The sequence below is a fragment of the Aspergillus tanneri genome (genome assembly GCF_003426965.1).
Source record: "Aspergillus tanneri strain NIH1004 chromosome Unknown AapTan_1_pilon_pilon_pilon, whole genome shotgun sequence".
Classification (NCBI taxonomy): Eukaryota; Fungi; Ascomycota; class Eurotiomycetes; order Eurotiales; family Aspergillaceae; genus Aspergillus; species Aspergillus tanneri.
Window position 1 is genome coordinate 5,053,756 of NW_022984628.1, and position 27,211 is coordinate 5,080,966.

Here is a 27,211-nt window from a genome sequence, read left to right on the forward strand (position 1 = left end):
TGTGTCTCGTCCTGGCACAGATGGGCCGGTGGCGTGGATGCCCACCATACCTAGTAAACGTAAACAAGCGGTAGGTGGTGGAATTGGGATGAAAGGTATCATTTCAGCAATGGCCGTCAGCCCTGATGGTGATGGTGTGTTGGCTGCTGGTACTTTCTCTAGGCACGTTGGACTCTATGATTCGAACGGAACTGGTCAATCTCTGGGCACATTTAGCATTGCAAGGACCGAAGCGGACCGCTATATTGGTGGCCGAGGAGTTACTCAACTTGTTTGGAGCCCTTGTGGGAGATATCTTTACATCGCAGAAAGGAAGAGTGACGGGGTTTTAATATACGACATTCGAGTCACGGGACAGTTGCTTGGCTGGCTTGAAGGCCGTAATGCCATCACTAATCAGCGAATGAAAATTGACATAGTGCCAACTCGACAGGGCGAATCACATGAAATCTGGGCTGGAGGAACTGATGGATATATGAGACTGTGGAGAGATCCAGTGTCCTCTGCTGGACCGCGAAAGCCAGCTTGGGAATGGAAGGTTCATGATGGTGAGCAGCAACTATCCATAAATATAGAAGCCAAGTATGCTTATACTCTATAGATTCGGTCAGCAGCACTGTGCTACATCCATTGGGGAGTATTGTTGCCACAGCATCCGGGCAGAGACATTATTTAGATGATGCAGTTGGTGACAAAGAGCTTTCCCCTTGTTTTGATAATAGCTTAAGGATTTGGTCCATGCCATTTTTGGACTGCAACTTCGAAGGATGACATCAAAATAAAAGCTTGACCAAGGCGGTATCTACCAACTGCCGAGAAGATTCTCAGGCCCGTCTAAAAATTTCGTCGTGTGGTATCCACTAATAGCTGAATACGACCATAGGGATGTACAGGTTCAAGTAGCCAAAGATTGGAACCACCAGCTTTGGGGGGTTCGATCGGCTATAATATGCCGTTGCATAGCCTTCCTAATGTCAAAAATAACGCACAATATCAAGATCCCTGCAGGCCCTTTGTCTTCAGAGTATGACCAATCCGTGGAACAATCCGATTGTTTCCTATTCTGGAGCTATTGACATTAAACATCGCGTCTGACGCGCAGCCACCAGTTAAAGATGCCAACGCTGATTGGTGCGACGAGCAGAACAATAAACATGAGCCTCATCTCCCCTGGCCACAATGTGCATGATTTTACTGGCGCTAGTTGTAGAAGAGGTACTAAAAAAGGCACTAGCAACTATCCAAACAATATGCTACTTCTGGCATGCACCCTATTCTCTTGCACCCAACAGTCCACTAAGCGAGGGAATTCACACTCTGTGAATGGCTGTTTCTGCTTATTTTGGAGTTGTTGATGAATGATGCTGTTATTCATGTTTTGTTGTATTCATTTCGCCGGACAATAGAGCTGGCATTTCTATTCTTCAAGTTCTTCACAGTCCATGGGCTTTATTATTGTCTCTCTTTTCTTCTCCAGAGTATCCCCAAACATAATTTTCTTCATTTTTTTAAGTGCTTTGCCTAGGTTAACTATCTTCTGACTGTTAAACTGCCTTTGCTGCCTTTACTGCTGGTTCTCTTTGGCCGTGAAATAGTCTCATCTTTTTCTAAGCCTCGTTTTGGTGATTCTGCATACTTAAGGACTTTCTGGTGTTTTCACCATTTGCAAAGATGTCTGGATATGATGAGTGGAATGTTGCTTATGAATGGAGCTCTCTGTCACAGCTGGATCAGGCTCACGCATCTGTTCCTGATATTGGACCCGACCAGAACAGTTTCCTCCTAAATAGCGAATTGTGAGATTTCCCTTAGCAATCCAATAACCTTAGAGCTCTAACTGACATAGCATGATAGTAGCAACTGGACTGCCGATGGAGGCCATCTGAATGGAGCACGGGTTGGAGGTAATGCGCAAGCTCCGCAGAATAACATTGTGAATTATGTTCAGGGCCACGGCCTGAGCATTGGACCAAACAAAGAGCAGTATAGTACCTACTTTGATGCATTTATTGAAAAATACTGATTGTTTGATGTTTAGACTTGGTGCCTCTCTGTCTGATGTCGAGATGGTACCCAGCCCTCCTTATTTTGCACACGAAAACTCCACTGACGATGGATTTCTTGCATCTCAGTATGTTGGCTCGTCAACATTTGATAAGAAAACTCATGAGCTGATATGCTATACTCAAGCAGTTCCTTTTCTCATGAAAGAGATAACACTGAACATGCACTTGCATCGCCGACCGATAGTTTTGTGCCAGAGCCTACACCGTCCATGAACGAGAATAATTCTACGTCTTTGGTTCCAGATTTGGTTGACCTAATGGACTCTGCTGTGTCAAATCCATTTCATAATACTACGCTTTTCCGGTCTCATGAGGACGCCCGTGCTTTTTATCAGCCCAGTGAGCCACTTCCTTATGACCCAACTATTCCTCGCGCACAGGAGCAAAAGCAGGTTGTTGTGAGAGAGATGTGCAAAGCTATGCTCAGCGTCGATCATGCAACAGATAATGAGGGAATGATTCTACCATTCAAGAACGGCAAATACTCTGACGAGCGAGTCGAGGCCTGCTGCTGGCAGACTTTGGTAGGAATACCAAAGAAAGTGACGCTACTACCCACTTTGCTAATAATGCTTCTAGGAAACCGTTATTTTGCGTCAAACTACTGGTCCGCTTCTAGCGGCGTTCGAGCCCAAGGGAAAGATTCACGATGAGCCCGGCACTTTTGCTGAACGAATGACTCGCATCATCGAATGTCTTTATAGACATAAGACCGTCTGCAAGCATATCTTAGACCCTCTTTATTTGTACAACTTAGTCGACAATCCAGTAGCAGCTGAGAGGCGTGTCGAGAGCAACAAGCTCCTGAACAAACGCAAAGGACACATAATGACGGCAGGAAAAGAGGCTCTTCGAATTGGAAATCGTCGCCAGCCCCCAGCAGCCAAAAAGACCCGAAAAACCAATGCTCAGAAGGCTCCTAGAACCACTAGGAAGACAGTGTCAGCCGCAAGAAAGACAGCTGCCAGGAAGGCACCAAGGACAGGGACAGTGAACACATCCCAGAAGTCGACTAATTCAATCAAATCATCCCACTCGGACACCTCGGACTGCCCAAACGATAACACTGCGATGTTTACTCCCTCCAGCATAACTGAAACTATCCGCTCCGATACAGGCACTCACAGCAACGCAGTTGCACCTGCCGGCCATCTGAGTTCGTCCTCCTTGATTAACTCGCAGGCAATGTCCTACTACTCTCAGCCTATGGTGAGTGGAGAGTCGACATACAACGTCACTTCAAGCATGGCATACCCTGCTCGTCCTGATGGTCATCATGCATACATGTCCACCGTACAGCCCCATCGCGTGCCCGCGCCAATCTCCCATCCCATGCCTCCAGTGGATTTCATGGCTAACCCTGTCACTTCGTTTTTTTCTCCTAGCCCTGTGGCAAATATGCACGCTGTTCCAGCTGCCATGGGTGAAGGTGTAGGCAATTGCAACCAACATATGGTCCCTGCGTCTCCTGGGCAGATTCCAGTTCGTCGCGCAAGGGGTGGCGGGCGCAAACGCTCTACTGCTACAACAACAACTGACTCGGGGCATTCTTCTTTTATTGAAATGAGAAAGCGCTAGAGAAAGCGACCAACCTTGTTTACTTTCGGCAGTGACGGGTTCTAGAGCTGACGTTGCGCTTGGGGATCCTTTCTATGTGACTTTTCTCTTTTTTAAATTTGCTGCTTTCGTTTAATGCTTTTTCTTTTCCTTCTCTTCGATCTCGGTCATTTTCCCTTCGTGGCGTGGTCAGTAGGCAAAGCTTCCCTTGTCACAAAAGACACTAGTGGCTTAAAGACAGGGATATTTGCCGAATTACTCATCGTCTTCTATTTGCCTCTCCCCTCTTTTATTGATTATTTGCTTCGTTTGGTAACTTTGGGAGGAAGGAAATGGGAAGAGCTGAAGGGTCTACTACCATGCTTGATCTTCATCTGCCTTGGGGGCCACTTGACCTGGATAAGTGACCTAGATGGTTGGAAGTTCATATCTTAGGAGGAGGGATTTGGTTTTTTTTACATGGGTATCATGCCTTTTATTTCTCTTTCATGTACAATAGCAGATACTGCCATGGAGTACCGGTTTATGTTCTAACATCTGGGCAGAACTCCATCTCCGGCAGGTTGAATGCCATATCTTTCATAAGGGAAGTTCTCTAGCGTAGGAATATAATCACCCCATCCATCATGTAGCTCACCCGGTTTACCTGATCCCTTCATCCTCTCCGCGGACAACTCTTCCGCGTCCTTTTCGGGTGTAGACTTTTCCTCCTCTTTGTGCTCTCCCGTCAACCCTGCCAGTACTTCCGCCTCTCGGCCCTTATACGCTTCCAGCAGACCCGGATGCGGACACCAGACGACCCTCATCCCAGCTCTACGACCCGCCTCCACACCAGGGACCGCGTCCTCGAACACGAGGCACTCTTCCGGCTTGATCTCGACCTCCCCACGCTGGCGCAAATTCGCGTTGACGGTTTCCAGCGCAAGCAAGTAGATATCTGGTAAGGGTTTACCCCTTCCCTGACCAATTCGCTCGTCATCACCCAGTACGCGCTGAGATTCAGGGAACAGCGCGAAAAGATCCTGCAAATGGTCGGTCTTCAACTTGTAGTTACGGTAATGAGACGACGTGGCCAGAGCAATATGAACAGGCTGATCCGTGGTTTGAGTCGAAATCAATTTCGACAAGAGAGTCCTCACTCCGGGAAGAGGCTGAGAGTTCGGGAATTTTTCGGTCTGAAGGGTGGCCTGTCTGGCGGCATATTCCTCGCGAGTAATGGGAAGTTGAGCCCAGTGATGGAAGATTTTAGCGGCCTAATAGAGAGCGTATTTGATGTGTTAGGAGCGCCGGTTGATGTAGTACAGGTCATCGGGTTTCCCATTTCAAAGACGAGCTTTGCCAGGGGATTCACTGTCTGGTGCTGACGGTAGTACAATACCTCTGTCTGTGGTCGGCCCTGTAACTGCGCTTTGATTGACCATGGAAGCAAGGATTTGCCATTCTCTTGCAGAATCTGATTGGTGATCTCAGTGTAGATGTCCTCCGAGTCGATCAGGAGTCCGTCCATGTCGAAGAGACATGCCCGTATGCGGGGCAAACTGCGGGGAGTACAGATTTATTAGTGTTGATGGATTTTACGTTTCGAAGGGATTTGGAAACCTACCTCGAAGGGGTGAATGCCATGATTTCTTCAGGGAGTGTCCTCGATAGCGACAGGAATGGAAGCCCAAAAAGAGTTGACAACGCGGACGAATGGTTACTGACGAAGAGAAGGCGGGGAATGGTGCCTGAGGGAGAGGGGCCTATCAGTGTAGAGCCTAAGGTATTTTCCCCATCGGACCTGGTCGGTCGGCGGTCGGTCAATGTCCATCCCGACTCCGTGCCATCTCTCTCTCTTATTATCAAACATAACGAGACGCAATCATATACAAGGAGCATGGGCCGCTCCACAGTTACTCACAGTGATAGCGAGGAAGAGGTTTTCCACGATGCACGATTCCCCGCCAAGGAAGAAGCCGTGAGTGTTGAAGCAGCTCCTTCCGTGTCCAACCCCCGTTGCCATAGTGCTGATATGAATTATGAATCCCTGCAATAGCAACTTCTCAAGGAATCTAATTCCATCAAGGCTGAAGCAAATCAGTTATTTACAGCTGCCTGCTACGACCAGGCTATTTCCTGCTATGACCGTGCCCTAGCCTCATGCCCGAGCTACCTTGATTACGAAATTGCCGTTCTGCGGAGTAATATGTCGGCATGCTACCTAAAACTAGAAGATTGGAAGGCATCGGTGGACTCTGCGACCGCATGTATTGACTGCCTCGATAGAGTAATTCCACCATCGGCAGAAAGTGATACGGCCAGTACGAAAGACAAGCAACAGGACTCTGAATCAACCAATGCCGTGGTAGAGATCTCCGGTGATGACGACGAAGAGCAGAAGGAACTCCTACGCTTGCAGATTATGGATCAGAGAAAGCAGGATGTTATGCGGATACGAGCAAAGGCGCTAATGCGCCGTGCACGTGCGAAGTTACAGCTTGGTGGATGGGGAAACCTACAAGGTGCTGAAGAGGACTACAAACTGCTTGCTGGTATGGATAATCTTCCACCAGAAGATAAGCGCGTTGTTCAGAAGTCTCTTCTTGAGCTTCCTGTAAAGATTAACAAGGCGCGCGAGACTGAAATGGCGGAAATGATGGGCAAGCTCAAAGATGTGAGTTCCCATATGGTTGGGCTTGTTGGGCGCTCGATCAAGTGCTCTTGGATCAAGCTAACTAGGATCCCAGCTAGGAAATGGTATTCTCAAGCCATTTGGGTTGTCCACCGATAACTTCAAATTCACCCAAGATCCCAATACTGGGGGGTATAGTATGAATTTCCAATCCTGATATTAAGGCTGGAAGCTTTTTGTCGCTCCCATAATTGTGTATTCAGCAACCTTTGGTTTGAATAAAACGATTCTAAGGTACATTGGAAGCCATGGCTATTATGGTTAGTGACTGCACTTAGAGGTTCTTTGTGGATCTTCGCATCACCCCCTCGGTCCTCGATGTGGTATGCCTTTTTAATGTACCAGTCTAATCCAAAGTTATTCACAGTCCCTCGAATGTGCCTCCTAATATAGCAACATATTCACTATCTATTGATATCTGAATTGGCATTATAATTGCAACATGCCTATGAGGACTAATTTATTCAAAGTGGATCCAAAGTTTATACACTCACAAAGCATGGGTCTGTCAGCATGTATCTAGAGCTACGTACCTTGGTGCTCCTTTCTCGGAGTTGTAAGTCCGAGGAACCTGTCAATTAGAATACTGGAAAAGGTTAATAAATAGTACACATTTCTGGTTTTGAAAACGGTCCATAGGACATTCGCGCGATCTTCTAAGCCAAATCTAGGATAATTTCTTCATTGTGAAATATGTTGTTATTTATGTTGGCGTCAGATCTGCAGCCAAGGAAAATCGTTTAAATAATGAGGCGATGCCCCCATGCAGGGGAAGATTTACCCATGGAGCAAGCCATTGATGCAAGGCTTAATTTAACCATGGGATCCGTCTCCTCTATTACCAGTAATCTTATTCTGTTTCTTGTTTTAGGAATTCATCTTTTCTACAATTACGTACGGAGTGTATAAATATTTGCTAGCTGACTATTAGAATGATCGGGAACTGGTTATCATCTGCGTCTGGGCCTCTTTTAGTTGACGATTCGGGGCCCGCGGTATCCGAAAGATGATTCAACATTAACCATCGACAGGTTTTTTTCTTCCTCCACAATCTACCTACGCAGGACTGCTTTGGCGCCAATTTCAAAATATTTGGAAACTTTTACTTGGCACCGGAGAATTGACCCCTTTCTTCAGCATACTAGTTGTGGGAGCCGTTCCCACGTGACTTCATATTGGCTCACATTCCGCCAGTCTAGGGAGCCGTCCCGTTTCTCTAGGCTCCCTGTGATCATGGGGAAGCTCTGGCCTGGTCGTGGAGATGATGCAGAACCGCCCGTATTTCTTGAGTGGAGGTCATCAAAGCTTTTTATCACATTCGTGGTTGTATTTGCCGTCTTCACTGTATGCCACCAGATTGCTTGGCTCCCAAAGCGAGGTTACCAATAAGCCGTGATGCTAATGGATTCTAAAACAGGATATCTTGCTCTATGGACTAGTATGAGCCTGTATTCTGCAGCATGTTATACCCTAGCGACGGCTTGCTGATATTGGTGACAGATTGTTCCTGTAGCTCCCACGGCTTTGCGCGATCGAGTAGGTTTATCTGACAGCGAAGGTAAGTCACTATATTCTCTCCAAGTTGGCTTATCTTTATCTTTCTCAGCTAACAGGATCCATTAACTAGTACAGCGATGGACGTCCATATTATTGGCTTTATATGGAGCTTCTATGCTATCTGCTTCGCGTAAGGATCGCCCGTCCTTGAAGGTAGCGCAACACTTACTAACCGAGTACTGTGTCGCAGCTATGGCGGGCTACGTAACTGATCGAATCGAGTCCCGATGGTGGCCCCTTATGATTGGCCTGATTGCCTTGGCCGGTGCCACTGCTCTCCTCTGTGTCGGGACTAATATAGGCCTCTGGGTGGCCGGACGATTGCTCCAGGGAGCTTCTGCGGCCGTGGTGTGGACAGTAGGATGTGCCCTTTTAGTGGACTCAGTGGAAAAAGAAGAACTTGGTCAGTCTATGGGCTATATTGGTATGGGAATGACTCTTGGCATCATGGGAGGACCTCTTCTTGGAGGAGTCATCTATGAAAATGGAGGATATTATGCCGTCTTCGGGCTAGCATTTGGGTTGGTCGGACTGGACATCGTGTTCCGAATCGTCATGATCGAGAAGAAACATGCCGTCCGATGGCTCTCGCCTCTCCAGGAAAGAAAGGACAACGAATCACCTCAAGCGGCTCCTGGATGCGCGGACTCGGTTCAACCGTCACCTGCACCGCTCAAAAAGCGGCCTCTGGGAGCTTTATTTATCCTACTGGCTTCCGAGCGCATGCTGGTTTCCTTGTGGACTTATTTTATTGTTTCCATGGTCTTGACCTGCTTTGATAGCGTCCTGCCTCTCTATGTTGAGGAGACATTTGGCTGGGAGCAAACCGGCCAAGGGCTTATCTTCATTCCCTTGTCGATTCCTCATCTCCTTGATCCGTTAGTGGGATATATCATCGACACGTATGGGGAGTCCAGACGCTACCTTGCTTCAGGAGCACTCTTAGTCAGCGTTCCACTCCTTGTGGTCCTCCGATTCGTAACGCACGACTCCATGGGGCAAAAGGTACTGTTGTGTGCTCTCCTGGTGTTGATCGGACTTTGCAACGCAGTTTTGATACCGTCGATTATGGTGGAAGCTTCTTATGTAGTTCAGGCTAAGGAGGAACGGACCCCCGACATCTTTGGGAAAGGCGGTGCGATGGCCCTTGCTTATGGGCTTTTGAATTCGGCATTTTCTGCCGGTACTATCATTGGTCCTTTCTTTGCGGGATTTATTCGCCAAAGTGCGGGTTGGGGAACGATGGCGTGGGCGATAGCCATCCTTACGGGGGTGTCGACAATCCCGACCTTGCTTTGCCTGGGCGGGTTTTGGTTCAAAAGAAAGAATAATACTGATGGCTGACGAGCTGCGATATCTACGTCTCCATTAGTCCTAGTTAGATTATTATTATTGCTAGTGTCTAATACTAATGCATCCAACCCCTTCTCCACAATCTCCGAGACTCTCTTTCAGCCAAAACAAGCCCTGTGGAGATCCCGCAGGCTCCGCTGTCTGTACGCCTGACGGTTCCACAGTCTATAGACACGCACCTCAAGATCATACATATATACGTTTCTTCCTGTTTGTTTTGGTAGAAACGATATCCGCTTCATAAGGAGCATCCACCGTAAAACACGACAATATACAACTACAATAAGTGGGAAGGTATACTCATAAAATCCACGGAGTATAGGATCTCTGAAGAGAATGTGGATGATCTCGAGTCACAAAGGAAGCGCGGCATTAGCCTCGAAGATACGGCACCCACGGGAGAGTCATCAAAGCGTCGTTCCCAACAATGGGTAGATTTGCTGGTTCGCGCGTTCCTAAGACAACGAAAATCTAAAGCTAATGTTCGAGCATTGATAGCCACGATTTATATATCCTTTAATCGAGGTTGTCGTTGCCCTCATAGCTGTTAAGCCTTGCCCATGTTGTATACAGCCTTCAAGAGATTCTAGAGCTGAAGCCCCTGCTTCTCCTTCAGTATTCCGTGAATTCTAAGATAAATACTCATTTCCAAGTCTTCGTCTTCTACGCTCCCAAGCTCTTCAATTTCGATCTCCTCACTTTAATCAGGAAGAAACCCTAGAAGACAAAACTTCCTGAGCACCAGTAGTTGAAGTCCGTGTAGTCATCGCCCATGCTGCCTAGAGGTCTAACAGGTGGGAAGCATTGATCTACGGGTACGTTGGACAAGGGCACGTGTCTGTTCTGTAAGCTTAGTAGATCGAAAGAAACATAGCCCTCGTATTGATCGTAAATATGCGAGTTTCCGGAATTTCGTCAGTTTGGCATGAGAGCGCATCCTCACCGCTGCCCCTAAACCTGGCATAAGAAGGATTTCCACGTCCGGAATTATAACAGGATTGGTGTACTTCCAAAGATAAATTTGCCTGGCAAGTTGCACCATTGACGGTGAAACTTGTGGAATTCTCCCCCGGTGAATAATCATAGCCTTGAGTTATTCGCTTCTTAACCGAAGCGTTTTTGTATAAATCTTGTTTGGATTATTTGCACTTGAGGCCGGAGAAGCCGGTAATAAGCTCGGAAGACTGACGACGCTATCTGAGTGTCTTGGTTGTTCCAACCTCATCTTGCCATATGCATCGTTGAGTGGCTCCAGTTGCGGACTTCTTGCACTGGAGCCAGCACAGCTGCCTCTATTGAGGATGGCTTCTGGCGAAACGATTGGCGAAGATTCGGGAATGCTTTCAGGTGTCTCGAAGACGAAAAAAGCGTCTCGTTCCTCCCCAAGTTTCATTGTGTAATCTTGTTTGACGCCATTGACTCTGAACTTAGCACGGGTCATACTGTCAGAACGTGAGTTTGCGGATAAGAACGGGACCACAGTTTATTGTACCTTCATTTCGAATGGTTCGAGGGCGGAGAACTCCTCAAAGCGAATGTAGAAAGGGGAAACTGCAGCGATCCTGTCGCAGAATATCAATAGAAGTCTGGGAATTAAAGGTGCATCGTTCAGTTACTATCTTCCTGTTCAACAACAATGACACCGGCAGTGACAAATACAGTCCATCCATCTTCGTTCGCGTTGTTGGTACTGGCCCCCTTCCTAATCAGCAGCTATATCACCTGCTCGTGCCTATTCTCGTAGGGCAACAGAAGCGGTGTCTACCCTGTCCTGCTCATCTGGTTAACGTCCACTCCCTTATTTAGCAATAAGAACATAATGCCGTCATTTCCCTTCTCTGCTGCCCACGATAGCGGGGTCCGACCATCGTTGTCTTTAGATTCCACATCAGCACCCATATTCAGTAATAGAATCACTACTCCTTCATTTCTGGTCTTGGCAGCTTATGCGAGGAGGATCTGCCATTACTGTCTTTGGGATCTGCAGTGTGTTCCTTTATATGTAGTGTATTAATCAAGTCGGCCAGTCCAAAATATGTTGCTAGATGCACACCCTCTGTCACGTTTCTTGGGATATGCTGGATGTATTTTGAGCACCAGCCTCCTTGTTTAGAAGCTAACAGAGATTGTAATAAAGCGGATTATTTAGCAACCGTTTCTAAAACTTTTATCCACCAAGCAGATACCGGTACCAAAAGGTACGTATTGCAGACGACTGAAATTCGATTTTGCTTTGGGAATTGGCATGTTCGCTCGAAATATTCCTTTGTTGTGTAATGGAGACAAAGCCACTCTTTTGGTCCGTCGTAGTTAATCTGGCACATATAGAGCCAAGGGTATCTGCATCAGGGATGAACTTTCATTTAGACCTGTCGCGTCAACCCTGATAGCAAGAGTGTGTTGTATCTCTGCAAGAGAATATCCTCTCTTGCTGTAAGTTAGCCAAGACGAAGTCCGTAGAGCAAGGTCTTGGTACCCTTTCGGTTGGCTTCGAATCCTGTCTACCGCTTGCTTGGAGGTTTCATCTAAACGTTGTTCTCCACGAGGTAAATTGCCAATGCTATCTCAAGGTCTCCTAATGTTGGTTGACCCAGGAGGAAGTCTATATGTAGTTGTGCAAGGAAAAAAGTATGGCAGACTTTAGACAATGTATTCAAGGATCTCATTAAATAGGAAAGTTACTACACATTCCATTCGCTGCATCGACGATGCTACGTCGGACTATGCCTCTGATTTCTGGGGAACTTGATCCACAAAGCCTGGAAGCCTGGCTATTCACAAAGCATAGGATATCATCATCCTTCGCACGTATCATTTTCTGTACGGATCCTTCGCACTGTGACATGATCTCTTGTATGGGTAGCGAGTTGTGAATAGATTCAGTCCTGTGTGTGCTTGGACACGGAACAATTCGACGATTATGGTTCTCGGGATTCAAACTATAGTACACATCCTGGAGAATTGTTTGGTGACCGAAATCAATAACTCGATGATTTCGTTAATTGTTGGCCTGGCCCCTTTTTTGCTGTGATTGCCATGCAGATTCTTGATTTTCGGAGGAAAAACCTGCCGACTTTGCCGAGCTGTTTTAGAGGTCTAGGAGATATATGTAGTGTTTTGCTTCAGTTGAGATTGGTAGTTGCAATATGCATATGAAATGCCAGCATCAGATCCTTTTCCATATTTTTCTTCTCGTGGCTGATGATTGTTGAAGGTAATATGGTCTTCCGCACCTGGTATACCGGGACAGAACAAAGTCTGTTGGATTTGGCTGAGCCATTCCTGGAGCTTATATGAGTCTAGTAGCTACTGTCCAGTCCCAACTCTGGCTGAGGACCATAGTCAGTTATAGTGAGCCAATCTAGGACTCTAACCTTATGACCATCATCTACCGTTTTTCCTATTTGGGACACTTCTGCCCCTTCTTTTCAAACGGTTTTTGCGACTTGGTCGATATAATTAGCATAATGCACTGTTCATTCTTACCGAGTAAACATACACTTTTCAACAACCTCAGCTGCCACCTCTATTCTAGCAACCTCCACGGGGTGGATTACATAGGTCTTTTGTGTAGGCAGCAGCAGCAACAGCAGCGTAGGGTTGCCACCGTTTATTTTTGTGATCATCGACGTAGGCACAACTAAATGACGCATATTCGGATCTACAACGCCGGAGTGAATGAAATAAATACACAGAGACCAACTGATCTTAAACCACGCAGAACATGAGAAGCCTTTTTCGAAACTCAAAGCTAATACTGGCTATGCAAAACTGCTTTTTAGCATAGAACTCAGAGGTGCAGCAGGTAAGGGTACCACGATGATGTAAGGGCCTAAGGTGGAATATTATTTACAGGTATGAACTAATGCTACAGCTTAGATTATTTGACTTGGTCCTGCAATGTAAGGTGGCTCTGTTCACTGCCGACCTTAGACTGTAACACAAGCATAACTGCAAACTTCAGCAGCTTGTACAGTGCTTCTACTGTATCCAACGGGAATGTGAAAGCTATTTAACATGTGTGTACTATAGCCAGTTACGCATTAAAATTAGGAATGAATAGGTCGGGACTGCTATAAACAGCTATTTTCTTGATCCTTTACACTCAGTACCCTTCAGGCAAAATTCGGTCGAATTCAAAATGAATTGATTTGCTCTCAATTTGCAACATTGCAGAAAGCATTCAGTCATACTAGCCTACGCAATTACCACCTGAATGGCAAAGAGATAGGAAGTCTTCCCATATAACACTCAATATGTGTCACGTCTTGGAAAAAATATCAGACACCACTGTAATGTGCAAAGGCGGCAACGGATTCCAGGCACCATAGACAAAGCTGGCTATTTGTTGTATGTTATCTACAAGTAGCCCGATTGATATTGAAAATATATCCTGCTGCTGCACTCATTTATTTACTTGATTAAGATCACATTTATGATAGACAATTTCATTTATGTAATTTCCACTCACGACGATGGTTATGTCTAGTCTATGACACTGGTGTTTCCATAGTCAATTGTGCTCCAGCAACTGGAAAATGTGGACGGCCGCTGTATCTCCAGTAACCCTATGTATAGGTGTTTAGATAGGAGGCTATGAGATGAGCTGTCGCCTTAGAGCTTTTTTCGGTGGTGAGGAATAAGTCCGAGAAAGGCAGGTCTGGTTACATTTATTGGGGTATGATCATGTGAGGGAGTCCAAATAAGGTCTTTTCTCTCACCCTAATGAGCATCGGGCACCATTGTTGATCATTCGACCGATGTTCCCTCTAAATGCACAATTCTCGAAGCCACCTGCTAGCACACAAATAAAGCTATAAAATTACAACTAAATAAACAATATAGTAAGTAGACTTTTTGGTGTAGAATAATGGATGTAACGACGCTATATAGCTAATATTTAGTATCTCAGAGTTGCTGGGAAGCTGTATTTACCTCAACTATTTATGATAACAGGTGCCTCCATTATTTTCTTGCTTTTAATATTATCTTCCTTTTCCTTTGCCGCACATAGTAGACCATGTAGCATTTTCTTGTTTTTAGTAGCCTGCCTAATATTATTTTAAAATAATACAACGCGTGGTATCCATTTGACTGGCAAGACGTTAGGCAATTTAAAGCCCTTTTCTGCTGCAGTTTGCATTTTATCACCACGCACAAGTGCAGTGAAAGATACTAGAGCTTCAATGCTTGCACTCTATAAGCAGTTTCTATCTCGCTCATGTAACGGTGGCCTCAGCCAATGAAGCTCAGCCCTACACGGCCTAATATCCTTCCTGCACAATTGAACATTACAGGATACACAGCCAAAATAACTTGTATACAGCATTACAGGCCTTTGCCTGAGAAGCAAGAAATTTACACCAATGACACTTCTTACGCGGTGACTGCAGTTGGATGGCTTGATGGGTTCTTGGTTGCTCTTCTAAATCCTAAGGATTTTTATCTCGCTTCCCTGAAGCTGATTCCTGTAGCACTAGCTTAAAAAGATCTTCATATAACTCCTCTCGGAACTCAAGATGGGACCTCTGCTTCATGCACTGCTGCTTGTATGCTACTTTAGTAACACAATAAGCATTAATAATGGTGACATCAGGAGTCCAGAAAAATATTGGCCACCAAGAGCGTAAAAGTTTTTTTGATGAGTCTCATAGCTCGTGGCTGATTCGCCCGATCTATACCTCGCGTATGAAAGTTATAGTCGTTCATCAGTCGAGGGATTAGTAGCTCTTTTGTAGGCAAACCATTAAACGGTGGACGAGTATTCTTAGCATTTGTAGATGTAGTAGCAAGGTATTTGCGAAGACGAGAAATCCAATCACTTTCTTAATATATAGTACGTACCGTTGACATAGCAGTGGCTATATTATTATCCTGCCATGTAATACATAGCACTTTCTTGACACCAGATGGAATTCCTGATGGAATAGCATATAAAATATTCAATGTCTTGGATTCTTTAACTCTTTTAGAGATGAAAAATTTTTTGGAATGTTTTAGATGCCTTGTGTAGTTTCACATGCACCAACTCCCAGCTGTCGAAAATGATAAAACAGTGGTATAGTGGCAAAGTAGCTACCCATATACACGGTATGTATACCTTTTGTGCCTGAAAGGCAGACCTTGTTGAACGCTGTGGTACCATTGAGCGAGCCAATCAGATCCTTTTGCTTTTTAACCTCCACGAGAGACTAATGGATCTCTCATATCCACTAAGGATGTATCCTTAATCTGCAAAAGCAAAAAGCGTATATCCCTGCTTAATTGATTCTTTCGGCATCTTAAATGTACGATGCGAATAGCCAAACCCTCGGATCATAACCTTATCCAAAGGAACGGCATGCGATGGCTCCCAGTACTGCAAGCAGACAGTAAGCAACAGAGGGCTCAAGCCTATACCACCCATCTGATTAGGCTTCAGATCAAGCTTTATAGCCTCTTTTACCGCCTCAGAGTCAGGATCAGGAACATCACAGAATCGCTTAATTTGTTGGAATTGCTTTAATCCGATGAACCTGCGTGGCATATGAATTGGCTCCTTATCTCTCCAGTAGAATTCATCACTAGACGAGATACGAACCCCCGTATATATGAGAATTGCAAAGAGCACCTTAATATCATGCTATTCCCGACCAGTTTCTCCTGTACCTTTGGTCCTTGCATATTTATTGGTGTTTTTTGACAACATGATAATCAATTCCTCTGGAATAAATGAGAAGAGGCTGTAAGCACTGAGATCAGTCCCAAATGGGATTTGTGCACGAGAAGCAAAAGGCCTAGCTATCTCAAGAGGTCTAAAAACAATATCTTGCGGAGGAGGGACATCACTGAGTATTTGCGCTAAATCTAGCTCTATAGGCTTAGTTGGAAATGGAGATATAGAAGAAACAATTGATGGAGCTATGGAAGTAACTATGTAATCAGGGCACTTTGGTCCCTTTGGTCCCTTTGCAAAGGATAGCCCCATGAATCCATGAAGCGACCGTGTAGAAAGTATATATTAAACGTGTATGGCTTCATTGACCATTTAGCAAATCACAGGGGCGAGAAAATATTTCGACAAAAACGGAAAGTGCGAAGGCTGCCAGCTAAAATCCTCACCCAACTTGTTTTATAGCTTCAGTCTGCGCATGGGTCATGGTTTCCAAGAGGTTAAAAGCTGACATTGCTCAACCGGGGTATTCTATTTGTCTAGGGTAATGGCGAGTGAGGGCAATAATGATTGACATCATTTGGGGAAGCCATGTTGGCGATCCAAAGAACCAATCTACAGATATCATGATGCCCAACCAGGCTGGGCATCGTAAATACCAAGATAGGCAGCTATGAGGTCATTCGAATTACTTGGCCTTGCCAGTTGTTCACCAACAGTGGCCTAATAAAAAAAAAGAAATGAGAATCTTGCGAATGTCTTTTATTTTCATGGATGGTATCAACACGGCCAGAATTAATGGACATACAATTATCCAGGCAGGTCGCCTTTTCTGTATGCTTGTTCCAAATCCCAGGAGCCCTTTCGAAGGGTCGGAGAGCGTCATCTTGCCGGAGGTGAGAAGGTGAAAAGAAAAGTCTATCAGAGTCAGATCAGAGGAAATAATCAGGTGTACGCCTCGAGACCATGGGTTCTCCCGCACGCGGGCACGGATCAAACTGTAAGCTGTAAAATCACACGTCAGCATCAACCGTACGTAACAGGGAGCAACCGGGGGCCACACGTACAACGTATACTTCAGATGCTCATCAATTTCCATAATTGCGGCTTGGTTACCGCACCGGTAGCAGTAGTTTGGGGCTGGAAGGTAAGAAATTCGATTAGCAACGCCCAGGAGGTCATGGTTGGCCACTGCATCCATACCTGAAAAGATGGTGACTACGTTTCGATCCTGCGACCAATTATATCCCTCCATCACCAGCTGATGCGCTCGTGCAACCAGAGTCAAGCCGTTGTTGTGATTAAACGCTTCCGAGATATCCTGCCCAAATGTGTATCCAGCACCACGGGGAGATATTCCCCAGCCGCATCGATCGTCGGGATCGCTCCACAACAAGTCACACATCGGTCCTTCATGAGGAACCTCCTGAATTCGATCCAGCGACCGGATATTATCGAGTGTGTCGATCGACGGACTCAGACCGCCGTGGAGACAGAATATCTGGTTTTCAATAAGCGCGGTGAGGGGGAGATAGTCAAAAAGATCGGTGAAGTATTTCCAGACGTTGGCATTGCCGTATTTGCGCAAGCATTCGTCGTAAAAGCCGTAAACTTGCGTAATCTGGCGGGACTCATGGTTTCCTCGTAGAATAGTGATACGCTGGGGATAACGGATTTTAAGGCAGACAAGGAGCGTCACGGTCTCAACGGAGTAATAACCCCGATCGACATAGTCACCTAGAAATGATAGCAGTGAGCAAGAATGTCCTCGGAGGGTTAACAGGGACAATTCCTACCCATGAACAAGTAGTTCGTATCTGGGTTGGGCCCTCCGATGCGGAAAAGCTCCATTAGGTCGTGGAATTGGCCGTGAATATCACCACACACAGTCACTGGGCATTTCTGCAATTGCGAGTCAGCCATTTGAATCGACCGCCGGGTCTCCAAGGATCTCCAGTATTCTCAAAAACAAACACGGAAAACAAGAGAAACATACAACAGGCTGCACGTTTGACTCCTCCTGCAATACCTCTCTAGCCTGTAATAAAAAAAAAATCCATATTAGAATCGTAGCCCATCACCTCGGTCTACAATCTCCTCATATGAGCAAAATCCCAAAAGGCAACGCACTCGGTCACATAGTCTCCGAACATCCTCCTCTGCGAGTTGCTTGCAGCTCATCAAGTTTTCGATCCAACCATCCAGTGTCGGTATCGACCCAGGGTCGGTGGTAGGCGACAAATGGTGGGGCTCGGGCGACCGCGCCGCATCGATTTCCATATTGTTGTCCATTGCAGCGACGACGAACAACGATGAAGGAGGACGAGAGAGCCCTAGATTGCTGCAGTCGAGGAGGGGCAGGAAAACCAGGAGGGGATGGTCTCGTGAGGTAGGCTTTGATCTTTTCTGCTGAGAACAGTGATCCACACACTCACGGGCGTACAGGGGGGAGGGCTTGAAAACAGAATTGGGAGAATACCCAGACAAGCGGGCGACGAGAAGAAAACCCGAGGGCTGGAGTAGAGGGGAGGGATGGAGAACGGCGGATAAAACGATGGGGAAGGAGGAGGGCTGACTGTTGGTGGTGTGAAGGGGAGGTTTGCTGGCTGCCAGTTGGAATGAATCGAGCTTTGGCCGCTTTTGGGCTGCTGCCGTGCGCCACACCGGCAAAGCCACACTCCCCAGGATCGCAACCCCGCCACCTCCCTGCGCAATTTTGTGCCTTTATATGCTAATTCAAAGTTGGTAGGTATTTCAAATTAGACTTCTCGCTACTAATTATCATAGACTCGTCACATCATAGACTAATACATAAACATAATCCGTTCCAGCGTTACAGGGTGCACCAGAGATTTCCCCCACCAAACTTCTACTTAGCCGCGCGCTTAAATGATGTCACCGCCAAAACCGCCGAATCCTCCACCTGCGCCGCGTCCACCAGCTCCTCCTCCACCAAAAGGCCTGCGGCCTGGTCCGAATGGTGCATCTCCAGGTCCGACCGGATCATATCGTGCTCCAGGTGGTATCTGCGGGTCATACCCACTGTTACTTCTATCGCCACCGAATAGGGGATCATCAAAGGTTGGGTGCATTCCACCCCCTCCAGGTGCTAGGCCAGGACCGATACCACCTCTCAGAGGGTCATGGGGGCCAAGACCAGGGGGATACAGGTCTCGGTCTCCGATATTCAGGGGGTTTCTACCCCCCCAGCCAGGTGGGTATCCTCGGGGCGGTCTCTGGATCTCAAATTCGTCTTCAAACCCCGGTGGGGCGAAGTCTCCCGGAGGTACAGGCCGGCGTGGTTCTGCCGCTAAGGGATCATATAAAGGATAGGGACGAGATGGTCGAGGAATAGGGTCATCTCTCAAAGGATTGCGTGGAAGAGGCCTCTCTCGAGATTCCCGTGTGGTCTGACTAGAGACTTCGTAACCTTCTTTGTAAACTCCAGGGGCGAGCTTTTGGATAACATTGATCTTGAACAATGCTATCAAGTCATTTAAGCGCGATGGAGATATAAATACTTCGCTCAAGCGGGCTGGTGGCAAATCCGCACTAGAGGATATGGGTAGAGAGGACGGCGAGATAAAGTCATTGGCGGTAACATCAAACGACGTAGGCTTGTCATCACCTAAAGCCAGGGCCAAAATGACAGCATTGCTCCCTAGTCGATTGATTTTAAGGAGATACTGCATGGATGATCGAGGGTGAGCGTACCGGAAGGAGATGGTGTCGTTCACGTTCCATTCTGATGGCAAAGAGGGATTGTCTGAGGAGCTCGCTGCCAAACCCGACAAGCATTAGAAACGACACACACTAAGTTAGGAAGGCAATATCACAAACAGATTGTATGCTCTTCTCCAAGTCCTGCGAGTCTGAAATCGACGGCGACCATACAAGCGTGGCCGATGAGGGCGATGGCCTCGTAAGGAGATTTGAGGCTGAACTCAGTGGTCTCATCGCCCCGCAGAGCGTGATCTGCAAGTGCCAGCACATTGTCGGGGCGTAGAGCGTCTGTGTTTGTGGCCATTTTGAATGTGGAGTTGGAATGGGATAGCTGGTTAAGTTGCGTCAACCCCACTTTTCCCAAGATAATAAGTAGGTAATATCCAGACAGTAATGATGACAACAGCCTGCGGGGCCTGTCAGATTAGTCATTGGCTCGGCCGCCGAACTTTAGCGACTAAAAAATTTTCGTTATCCCGGCAATTAAATTCGCATGAAAAAAAAAAAAAAAAAAAAAAAAAAAAGGTAATCAATAGTAATAAAAAAAAATACAAAGCTATCTAATTTTTCCTTAGTTAGATTTATGAAGGATCCTTGAACTGTAAGCGCCAAGCCAACTTAAAATGTAGATTGTCGCGTGGCGAAATTAATGCGGCAACGTCCCCGGCACCATCCATCACCAATATATATATAGTTCGAGGCTTCCTCCAGCCACATTGTTCCCGGTAAGGCAAAGCCCTCAGCAGTCTCCCACAAAAGAACACATTTGTTAATTTGTAAGCTTCTGTCGAAACTTCGCTAGTATCGACGAGTCTCCAACTAACTTATGGTGATTACTATTAGTCATACCTTTGTTGGTGCGCCCTCAATTGCCAATTCGGGTAGTTTCTCCAACTCAAATCAGACTATTAATTTCCAAAAATCAAACAGCAACCTCCCAGCAAATCTGTCGCACTGCGGTATGCCACGATTGGGTGTGTTACTAGCCCTTCCAATCCACTTCAATCATGCCTAACATTTATGCAGGTCCCGCGTGCTTGACATGCAGGGAAAAATGTCGCAAGTGCGATCGGACTCGTCCTGTTTGTAACCGCTGTCTTTCGAAGGGTCTGGTGTGTGGTGGATACCCAGAAACCTTCCGTTTTTGTGGCATTGCCAGTCGCGGAAAATGGAAAGGTGCCCAGGTCCCGGTCGGACCTCGGAATACGAAGGCGAAGAAAAGTAGAGTCGTCCTACAGCAGGCCAACATACAGCCAATTCAGCGGGGATCAGCGTGTACTTCTGAATCTCCGGTGCAAACGCAAACCCTGCCAAATATAGAGAAGCCTATCGAGAATGAACCTGATCCGTCTGAAGAAATTGTACGAATTCTCAATTTGCCGGAGACAGAGACTCTCCTTTCTCACTGTAAGCTTGGCTTCAGCCTTACTGAAACCTCTCACAAGAATGAAAAAAAAAAAAAAAAAAAAAAAGAAAAAAACAATAACGTGGCTCTCTAGATGATAGCTTCATTTGTGCCCACCAGATTGCCGAGATTGGCGCTGATGTAGATAATCCCTATCGATCATATATTCTTCCATTGGCACGGAAGCAGATTGGCTTATTATATGCGGTGCTTGGGTTGTCGGCGTCTCATCTCGGACAGTTGACTGAAAATACCACGCTGCAAGTGTCTACCGCGGTAGAATATCAGATGAGAGCAATACGTGCACTGAGCAAGGAGATTCGACGAAGCCAGAACGAAACTCTGTTGGAAGATGAACAAGATGCTGTACTCGCTATAATCCAGGTTTTGCTGCTCCAGGATGTATGTATGGTACATGGGACTCTGTGTGTTTCTATCTAACACTACTCATAGATTGCTGAGACTGGCGTTTCATGCAACGGGATTCATATTACAGGGGCTATGTCTGTTTGCAAACGATTACTGATAGCCGAAGGATTAAGTGGCCACCGTCAACGGGCTGTGTTTTTCTTAGGTAACTTGGCTTGGTAGGTCGCCTGGTGATTATACAGTTTTTCTACATGGGCTTACAAATGGCAGGCTTGATATTGTACGGGCGTTTGCTGGCGCAGAGCGATTATGCTTTTCTCAGGATATCCGGGAGATGGTCGCGTGCGCGAGTGACCTTAAGTTTGAACTGGTTAACGGGTGCCCCAGGGATGTCTTTCTGATCATCGGAGGCGTTATGGAAAAGGCCAAGGAGTACGCATTAGGGTGGCTGACATGGGACGAATATCAAATTGCACTACTTCTGGCCAAGCACAAACTATATTCCTGGGATCGGAAAGGAGCTTCGTATCCGAACAGCGACTCTCGCTGGATGGCGGCGGCCGAGGCCTTTCAGTTTTCATGTATATTACGGATCTATCGACTGCTAGATCCACTAAAATCAGCCAACAGTCCAGAGATACAAGACTGCGTGACAAGAATTCTGGATGCCACCGCCCAGATTCCCAAGGATTGCTCAATTTTGGAGCTCTTAATCCTGCCACTCTTCATGGCAGGAACGGATTCGCTTTCCACGCACTCGCAGTATTATATTCTGGCACGTTTAAATGAAATTGAAAGGAGATCTGAGTTTCGAAACCCAGTACCACGAGACTTGCTGAAAAAAGTGTGGGATGCTCGGGTTGCTCTAACTTCCGAGGAGGATCGAAATGTGTCGTGGACGGAGTTCGTGAGTTGCTCTGTATACCTTATAATTTCATTGAAGATATGCTGATATTGTACAGACAAACTCACCTGAATTAGTACGACAGCATGATTATCTTATAATATAAGATATTCACTCGTGGATAGCTCTAAATGTGTTCCTTCTTCTTAGAAGTATATGGAACGACATTTGAGGTGTCGAAGAGTAAAGTATCTACTGTTTTGGCACAAAACCCAACTCAATACAACATGTAGCTTTCAACAGACAAACCATCGGGCCGATATTTCTTTCTGGATTGGCATTTTCCGCTCCATTTCCAGAAAGACGTGGGCTTGGATAAGAAAGAATTACATAAACTTTTTGTGTGCAGAAATCCCTGCTCCTATCATTGAGAATAAGGAAGGGAGGGAAAGAAGTACATATTAATAGGAAGTTGGAGCTGGCTATGTCCATAGAATATAAGGTTGCTTGCTGAGCTTCCTGTCCAGGTAATGTTCTCCATAGTTCTACAGCTGCCGAACCTGTACCTTGTCGCCCGCAAGCTTGAACCGAGACATTATTGAATATCTTTATAAGTTATAATACTGGAATTGTAATCCCAAGATAGATACCAGTTTTATCTGAACATAGCATAAATGTGAGACATCTCTGTTCTAGATACACCCCTAATGTTTTCGGACCATTGACGCCACCTTCTTGAACAACTTCAACGAGTTTGAGCAGCCCAGTATCCTCTGTGGTTGCATGCATTTTACCCCTCGCATTTGGTATAGAAAAGCAAGTAGACTGGTGATCACAATTATTTCCTGTCCATGATTCTTGGACTGGCCACGTTCAGGAAGTAGAAGCACACCTTCGCTGACGTCAGCTGGTAGCCAAACAACGAGTCCAACGTGCTGATAAATAGCCAGTACGTGAGCCTCTGGAGATAAATTTTGTGAGATCGACGGTGTAAACTCTCCTTCATAGCCTAGATCAACCAGGAGGTATCGAAAGAGGCTGTTAGGACCTGGATGGATCTGCCATTGAACGAGCCTTTCAGGACCATTCTTATGTTCTTTTAGTCGAAAGGTAAAGAAGGGATGTGGGATTTGGTACTCTCCTCGGATGCTAGGATCGAGGGGATATGATGCTTCCATGGGAATACAAACAGGATCGTTTTGTTTTTGATTGGAATGGGCTATCAGTAGAGATTGATCTCCTGCAGGGGTCGGGATGAATCTGCTGATATTAGAAAGAGAAAATTTATAGTTATAGGCTTCTTACGCATCAACTATGGCATCGTCATCTCGAAGGAGAGCTCTGCGTTCTACTTGTATGTGGACATTTTTCTCTTCGAGCGTATCCGGGTTCAAATTCACAAGATACTCAACAGGAACGTCCAAACCCTCACCACGTGGCTTTGTCATAAGCCACAACTTGAGATTATAAAGATTGCTGCCAAACATAGCATCTTGGATGGTGTTTATATGGCGATCGGAAATATCATACAAAGGTAAATGTGGTGTAAATGAGTCGTGACGAGGTACATAGAGTACTCGAGTGAGCTTGCTTGCGATGTTGCATAATAGAGGATCGGACGACAAAATGAACGCGGTTGTTTTGGGTTCTGGTAGGCACTTGGCCTGACGAGAATCGAAGCTCGGAAGAGGCGAGGATAAGCCTGAAAGACACATAGGTAGTATTCAAATGGAATGGAATTTTTAGACTGTCAGATGTAGCCACCAGTTATACGGAGCAGAGTTATATATGCCCGTCCATATTGATACGGTTCGTCACCCTCTTAGGAATGCAAGATTGACTCATTTTGCCAAGAGACAGCTGGAGTTAGTGATATGCCGTCTGAGCGTGGAAGTTCAACATTTCAATTACGTGAAGAATGCTGGAGATCGCATCTGCGGCGGGACTTGCCGTAACAGGCAAGTCGGCCAGCACGCAGGCATACGCCCACTCTATATAAAGGGAAATACGAGGTCCACAACAATTGGCCGTAATAATCCATCTCATACATTCCATCAAACATGACATCCTCCAAGGAATGGCAGAAAATGATTAATGGCGAGTTTTACTGGGCATGGGATGCGGACCTTCAGGCAAACCGTGCCCGATGCAGAGCGGCCTGTCTCAGATTCAACGAAGCAGGCCAGGTATCGAGACGTCGAAGGGTAGAACTATGGAGAGAGTGAGTGATATGTCAGGTGCTGTATCGTTTGTTTTCTACAACGTTAATGAACGAGTGTGCACAGCATCATTGGAGACACACGCCCCCTCCCACCGGTCCACGCCGATCCCGAGGAGGATGAGAATCTCTTTAACGAAACGGATCCTTACGTGGATCCCCCGATATCTGTGGATCATGGATTGAACTTCAGAGTCGGCAAAGGCACATTCTTGAATTTCAACTTGCTGGTCCTTGACACTTGTTTGATTACCATTGGTGAAAGGACACTTTTTGGTTCCAATGTCTCACTCTACGGTGCTACACACCCCATGGACCCAGCCGAGCGAGAGGATTGGAAGGACCAGAAGCAGGAAAGAAGATTAATATTGGAGACGATGTGTGGATTGGAGGCAGCGTTGTCATCTTGGCTGGGGTGACAATCGGACGAGGTAGCACTGTGGGAGCTGGCTCGGTTGTGACCAAGGTAAATACGTTGAGGGTCCTCTCGATTACAGTGGAATATCTGTGCTGATGGCAGGTGATAGGATGTACCCCCATTTCATTTTGTTGCTGGAAATCCTGCCCGGGTCATCCGGCGAATCGAGACAAGCATGGACCCAGAGCAAAATTTGCACAGAGAAGGGAGATTTTAATGAAGTGAATCTTAATACCTAGAATGTGGATGTGTTGTTTCTTCTTAGACTTCCACCAATTTGCCACTATTATTGTATTAAGAATCATATGAAGCAATACATGCCTTGGTTATTAGATCTCTTCCTATGTCCACGAACTTGTCTAAACCAAAAGGGCACCGTGATCTACTTCAATTTTTTATACGTCATATGTTAGATTTTTAAATGCGAGACAATATGTAATGATTTCATATACTGTTCCTTATCACACTCGAACTTTCCCACTGATGAAAGCCCAGCCTGTTCTACATCATCGAATTGTAATCCGCGCAACGGCGTGTCCTCCGGAACTGCTTGCTACGAGTTTCCGCGAGCATCAGACTTATCAGCAACCGTCTAATTCTACATTCCAGAAAGTCTAGACCGACTAAATAATACACATAGAATATGTGCATCCTCTCATAGGATAGGATCAGTGAGTCTCACTCCAACCCAGCCTTGTACGTCATCATGACTTTCTAAATGATGTTGCCATTGCAACTGTCTATCGTAAACAGGGCCCTTGGAAGCTGTATAAGTACGGCGTCAACGTCCTCTCAGGTTTAGATTATTCTGACATTCAAAACCAACCAACAATCAGATTGGAGCGTATTATCACATTTACGTGCAAATCTGAAAACAATCATGTCAAGATACAGCCCAATTGTTCAGGAGCTTCGCGACGAGCTACTTTGGGAAGTCGATGACCTCGAGCAGGCTGTTAAAAACGCTAGGAGATGGGACATTCCCGAGTTGGACAAGTATGGCATAATCTCGGCCAGAGGCTTCCTGGACTTTGCTGACTGGCTGGTCCGAGGCTGGGTCCCAACTGAGGCGACCCAAGGTCGGGATATCTACTACATTCTCTGTGTCTTTTATTTCATCCTGTCCCAGGAGCCGTTGGGCTCTCGTCAGACACGAATTGTCCCCAAGAACATCAATAAGCCGCTCAAGCCGCTGTCCGACTGGGTGGTCAATTTTGCGAGGGAGATAGGAAGAAGTATGGACAAACCATCCTCAATAAACGAGGCGGCCATAACGAGCTTTCGTAATTCTCCGCTCTATCGTGTCTTCGAATCCGAGGCAGATGCTCCCAATTGGAAAAGTTTTAATCGTTTCTTCTGTCGGAAGCTGGATAGCCCTCGTGAAATTGACTGCCCCGATGATGATCATGTTGTGGCTTTCCCTGCGGATTCCACATACGCTGGGGCCTACTCGATCAGCGACGAGAGTGAGGTGGTCCTCAAGCATGTCCCATGGAAGGTAAAAGATCTTCTCGGGAAATATGGCGAGACTAAGCTTCCTGATGATAACACTCGCACCTATGGGGAGATTTTTAAAGATGGACTCTGGTCCCATGTTTTCTTGAATTCCTTTGACTACCACCGCCAGCATTCTCCGGTCTCAGGAACGGTGGAGGTTATTGATGTGATCGAAGGCGCCGCCTATCTCGAAGTTCAGGTCAAGATGGACCAGCAGGTTGGCCACAATTACCTGGAGCTCTGTCGCCGGATCGGTGAACGTGAAAATAATCCATCTGGTATCATCACCCTCGCAGCCCCTGACACTCCAGGCTATCAATTCCTTCAGACGCGAGGAGTCATTATCATCAACAATGACCATCTGGGCAGGGTCGCCGTCCTGCCTATTGGAATGGCAATGGTCTCTTCTGTTAATGTGAAGAGAGAGCTGCAGGGGCAGAAAGTCAAGAAGGGTGATGAGATTTCATACTTCGCCTTCGGCGGGTCCGACTGTGTGATGATGTTCGAGCGAAGGGCGCGAGTTTCGGGCTTCCCTGATTCTGACCCAGCCTCACGAGAGCATTTCTTTTATGGGGAAAAGTTGTGCAGGGCATACTACAGAGAGGAAAGAGAGGTTAAAACTTTTGGATCCCGTTTCGGTTTGCCTTCCAGATAAAGGATGCAATTGATGAGCTGGACAGAAGTAGCTGAGAGGAACCTCATGGTATTGCGTATGTCGTTAATGTGCATTTGCTAGTGTTTACGTGCATCTTGAATTAAGTGTTGTTGACTACTACATGAGGACCACTGGTTCGGCTAGAATTTTATTTCTAGACCAAGCAGTAAAGAAGAAGAAAAATAATGTAAACAGCATGTATTACACTCTCATAACGATCCTAATA

At 46.2% G+C, this 27,211-nt stretch overlaps 11 protein-coding genes across 11 annotated transcripts; 7 read left to right on the plus strand and 4 right to left on the minus strand.

Moving 5' to 3' along the window:
• Positions 1–109: 109 nt before the first annotated feature.
• ATNIH1004_003644 (uncharacterized protein) lies at positions 110–601 on the plus strand (the record flags this gene model as incomplete). The annotated part of the gene is made up of 1 exon (XM_033568319.1): positions 110–601. The coding sequence occupies one exon, from the start codon at positions 110–112 to the stop codon at positions 599–601; it is 492 nt and encodes a 163-aa protein (XP_033430314.1).
• A 1,070-nt stretch (positions 602–1,671) lies between these two features.
• On the plus strand, positions 1,672–3,644 carry ATNIH1004_003645 (uncharacterized protein; the record flags this gene model as incomplete). Its single annotated transcript, XM_033568320.1, has 5 exons — positions 1,672–1,796; positions 1,858–1,983; positions 2,039–2,131; positions 2,194–2,590; positions 2,646–3,644. 5 exons carry the CDS (start codon positions 1,672–1,674, stop codon positions 3,642–3,644), a joined length of 1,740 nt encoding a protein of 579 aa, XP_033430315.1.
• Positions 3,645–4,153: 509 nt separating this feature from the next.
• Positions 4,154–5,246, minus strand: ATNIH1004_003646 (haloacid dehalogenase superfamily protein; the record flags this gene model as incomplete). The annotated part of the gene is made up of 3 exons (XM_033568321.1): positions 4,154–4,876; positions 5,002–5,161; positions 5,227–5,246. 3 exons carry the CDS (start codon positions 5,244–5,246, stop codon positions 4,154–4,156), a joined length of 903 nt encoding a protein of 300 aa, XP_033430316.1.
• A 253-nt stretch (positions 5,247–5,499) lies between these two features.
• Positions 5,500–6,451, plus strand: ATNIH1004_003647 (uncharacterized protein; the record flags this gene model as incomplete). Its single annotated transcript, XM_033568322.1, has 3 exons — positions 5,500–5,580; positions 5,659–6,276; positions 6,350–6,451. The coding sequence occupies 3 exons, from the start codon at positions 5,500–5,502 to the stop codon at positions 6,449–6,451; spliced, it is 801 nt and encodes a 266-aa protein (XP_033430317.1).
• Positions 6,452–7,527: 1,076 nt separating this feature from the next.
• Positions 7,528–9,195, plus strand: ATNIH1004_003648 (MFS transporter; the record flags this gene model as incomplete). Its single annotated transcript, XM_033568323.1, has 4 exons — positions 7,528–7,638; positions 7,712–7,732; positions 7,795–7,852; positions 8,042–9,195. 4 exons carry the CDS (start codon positions 7,528–7,530, stop codon positions 9,193–9,195), a joined length of 1,344 nt encoding a protein of 447 aa, XP_033430318.1.
• Positions 9,196–16,788: 7,593 nt separating this feature from the next.
• ATNIH1004_003649 (serine/threonine-protein phosphatase) lies at positions 16,789–18,148 on the minus strand (the record flags this gene model as incomplete). The annotated part of the gene is made up of 6 exons (XM_033568324.1): positions 16,789–16,861; positions 16,924–16,996; positions 17,060–17,593; positions 17,653–17,758; positions 17,853–17,894; positions 17,987–18,148. The coding sequence occupies 6 exons, from the start codon at positions 18,146–18,148 to the stop codon at positions 16,789–16,791; spliced, it is 990 nt and encodes a 329-aa protein (XP_033430319.1).
• A 593-nt stretch (positions 18,149–18,741) lies between these two features.
• On the minus strand, positions 18,742–19,883 carry ATNIH1004_003650 (proteasome inhibitor PI31 family protein; the record flags this gene model as incomplete). Its single annotated transcript, XM_033568325.1, has 2 exons — positions 18,742–19,634; positions 19,751–19,883. 2 exons carry the CDS (start codon positions 19,881–19,883, stop codon positions 18,742–18,744), a joined length of 1,026 nt encoding a protein of 341 aa, XP_033430320.1.
• A 1,389-nt stretch (positions 19,884–21,272) lies between these two features.
• On the plus strand, positions 21,273–22,799 carry ATNIH1004_003651 (uncharacterized protein; the record flags this gene model as incomplete). Its single annotated transcript, XM_033568326.1, has 4 exons — positions 21,273–21,386; positions 21,438–21,571; positions 21,624–22,260; positions 22,725–22,799. The coding sequence occupies 4 exons, from the start codon at positions 21,273–21,275 to the stop codon at positions 22,797–22,799; spliced, it is 960 nt and encodes a 319-aa protein (XP_033430321.1).
• Positions 22,800–22,901: 102 nt separating this feature from the next.
• On the minus strand, positions 22,902–23,684 carry ATNIH1004_003652 (uncharacterized protein; the record flags this gene model as incomplete). Its single annotated transcript, XM_033568327.1, has 2 exons — positions 22,902–23,457; positions 23,503–23,684. 2 exons carry the CDS (start codon positions 23,682–23,684, stop codon positions 22,902–22,904), a joined length of 738 nt encoding a protein of 245 aa, XP_033430322.1.
• Positions 23,685–24,257: 573 nt separating this feature from the next.
• ATNIH1004_003653 (uncharacterized protein) lies at positions 24,258–24,834 on the plus strand (the record flags this gene model as incomplete). Its single annotated transcript, XM_033568328.1, has 2 exons — positions 24,258–24,418; positions 24,483–24,834. The coding sequence occupies 2 exons, from the start codon at positions 24,258–24,260 to the stop codon at positions 24,832–24,834; spliced, it is 513 nt and encodes a 170-aa protein (XP_033430323.1).
• Positions 24,835–25,713: 879 nt separating this feature from the next.
• Positions 25,714–26,985, plus strand: ATNIH1004_003654 (phosphatidylserine decarboxylase; the record flags this gene model as incomplete). The annotated part of the gene is made up of 1 exon (XM_033568329.1): positions 25,714–26,985. One exon carries the CDS (start codon positions 25,714–25,716, stop codon positions 26,983–26,985), a length of 1,272 nt encoding a protein of 423 aa, XP_033430324.1.
• Between the last annotated feature and the right edge of the window lie 226 nt (positions 26,986–27,211).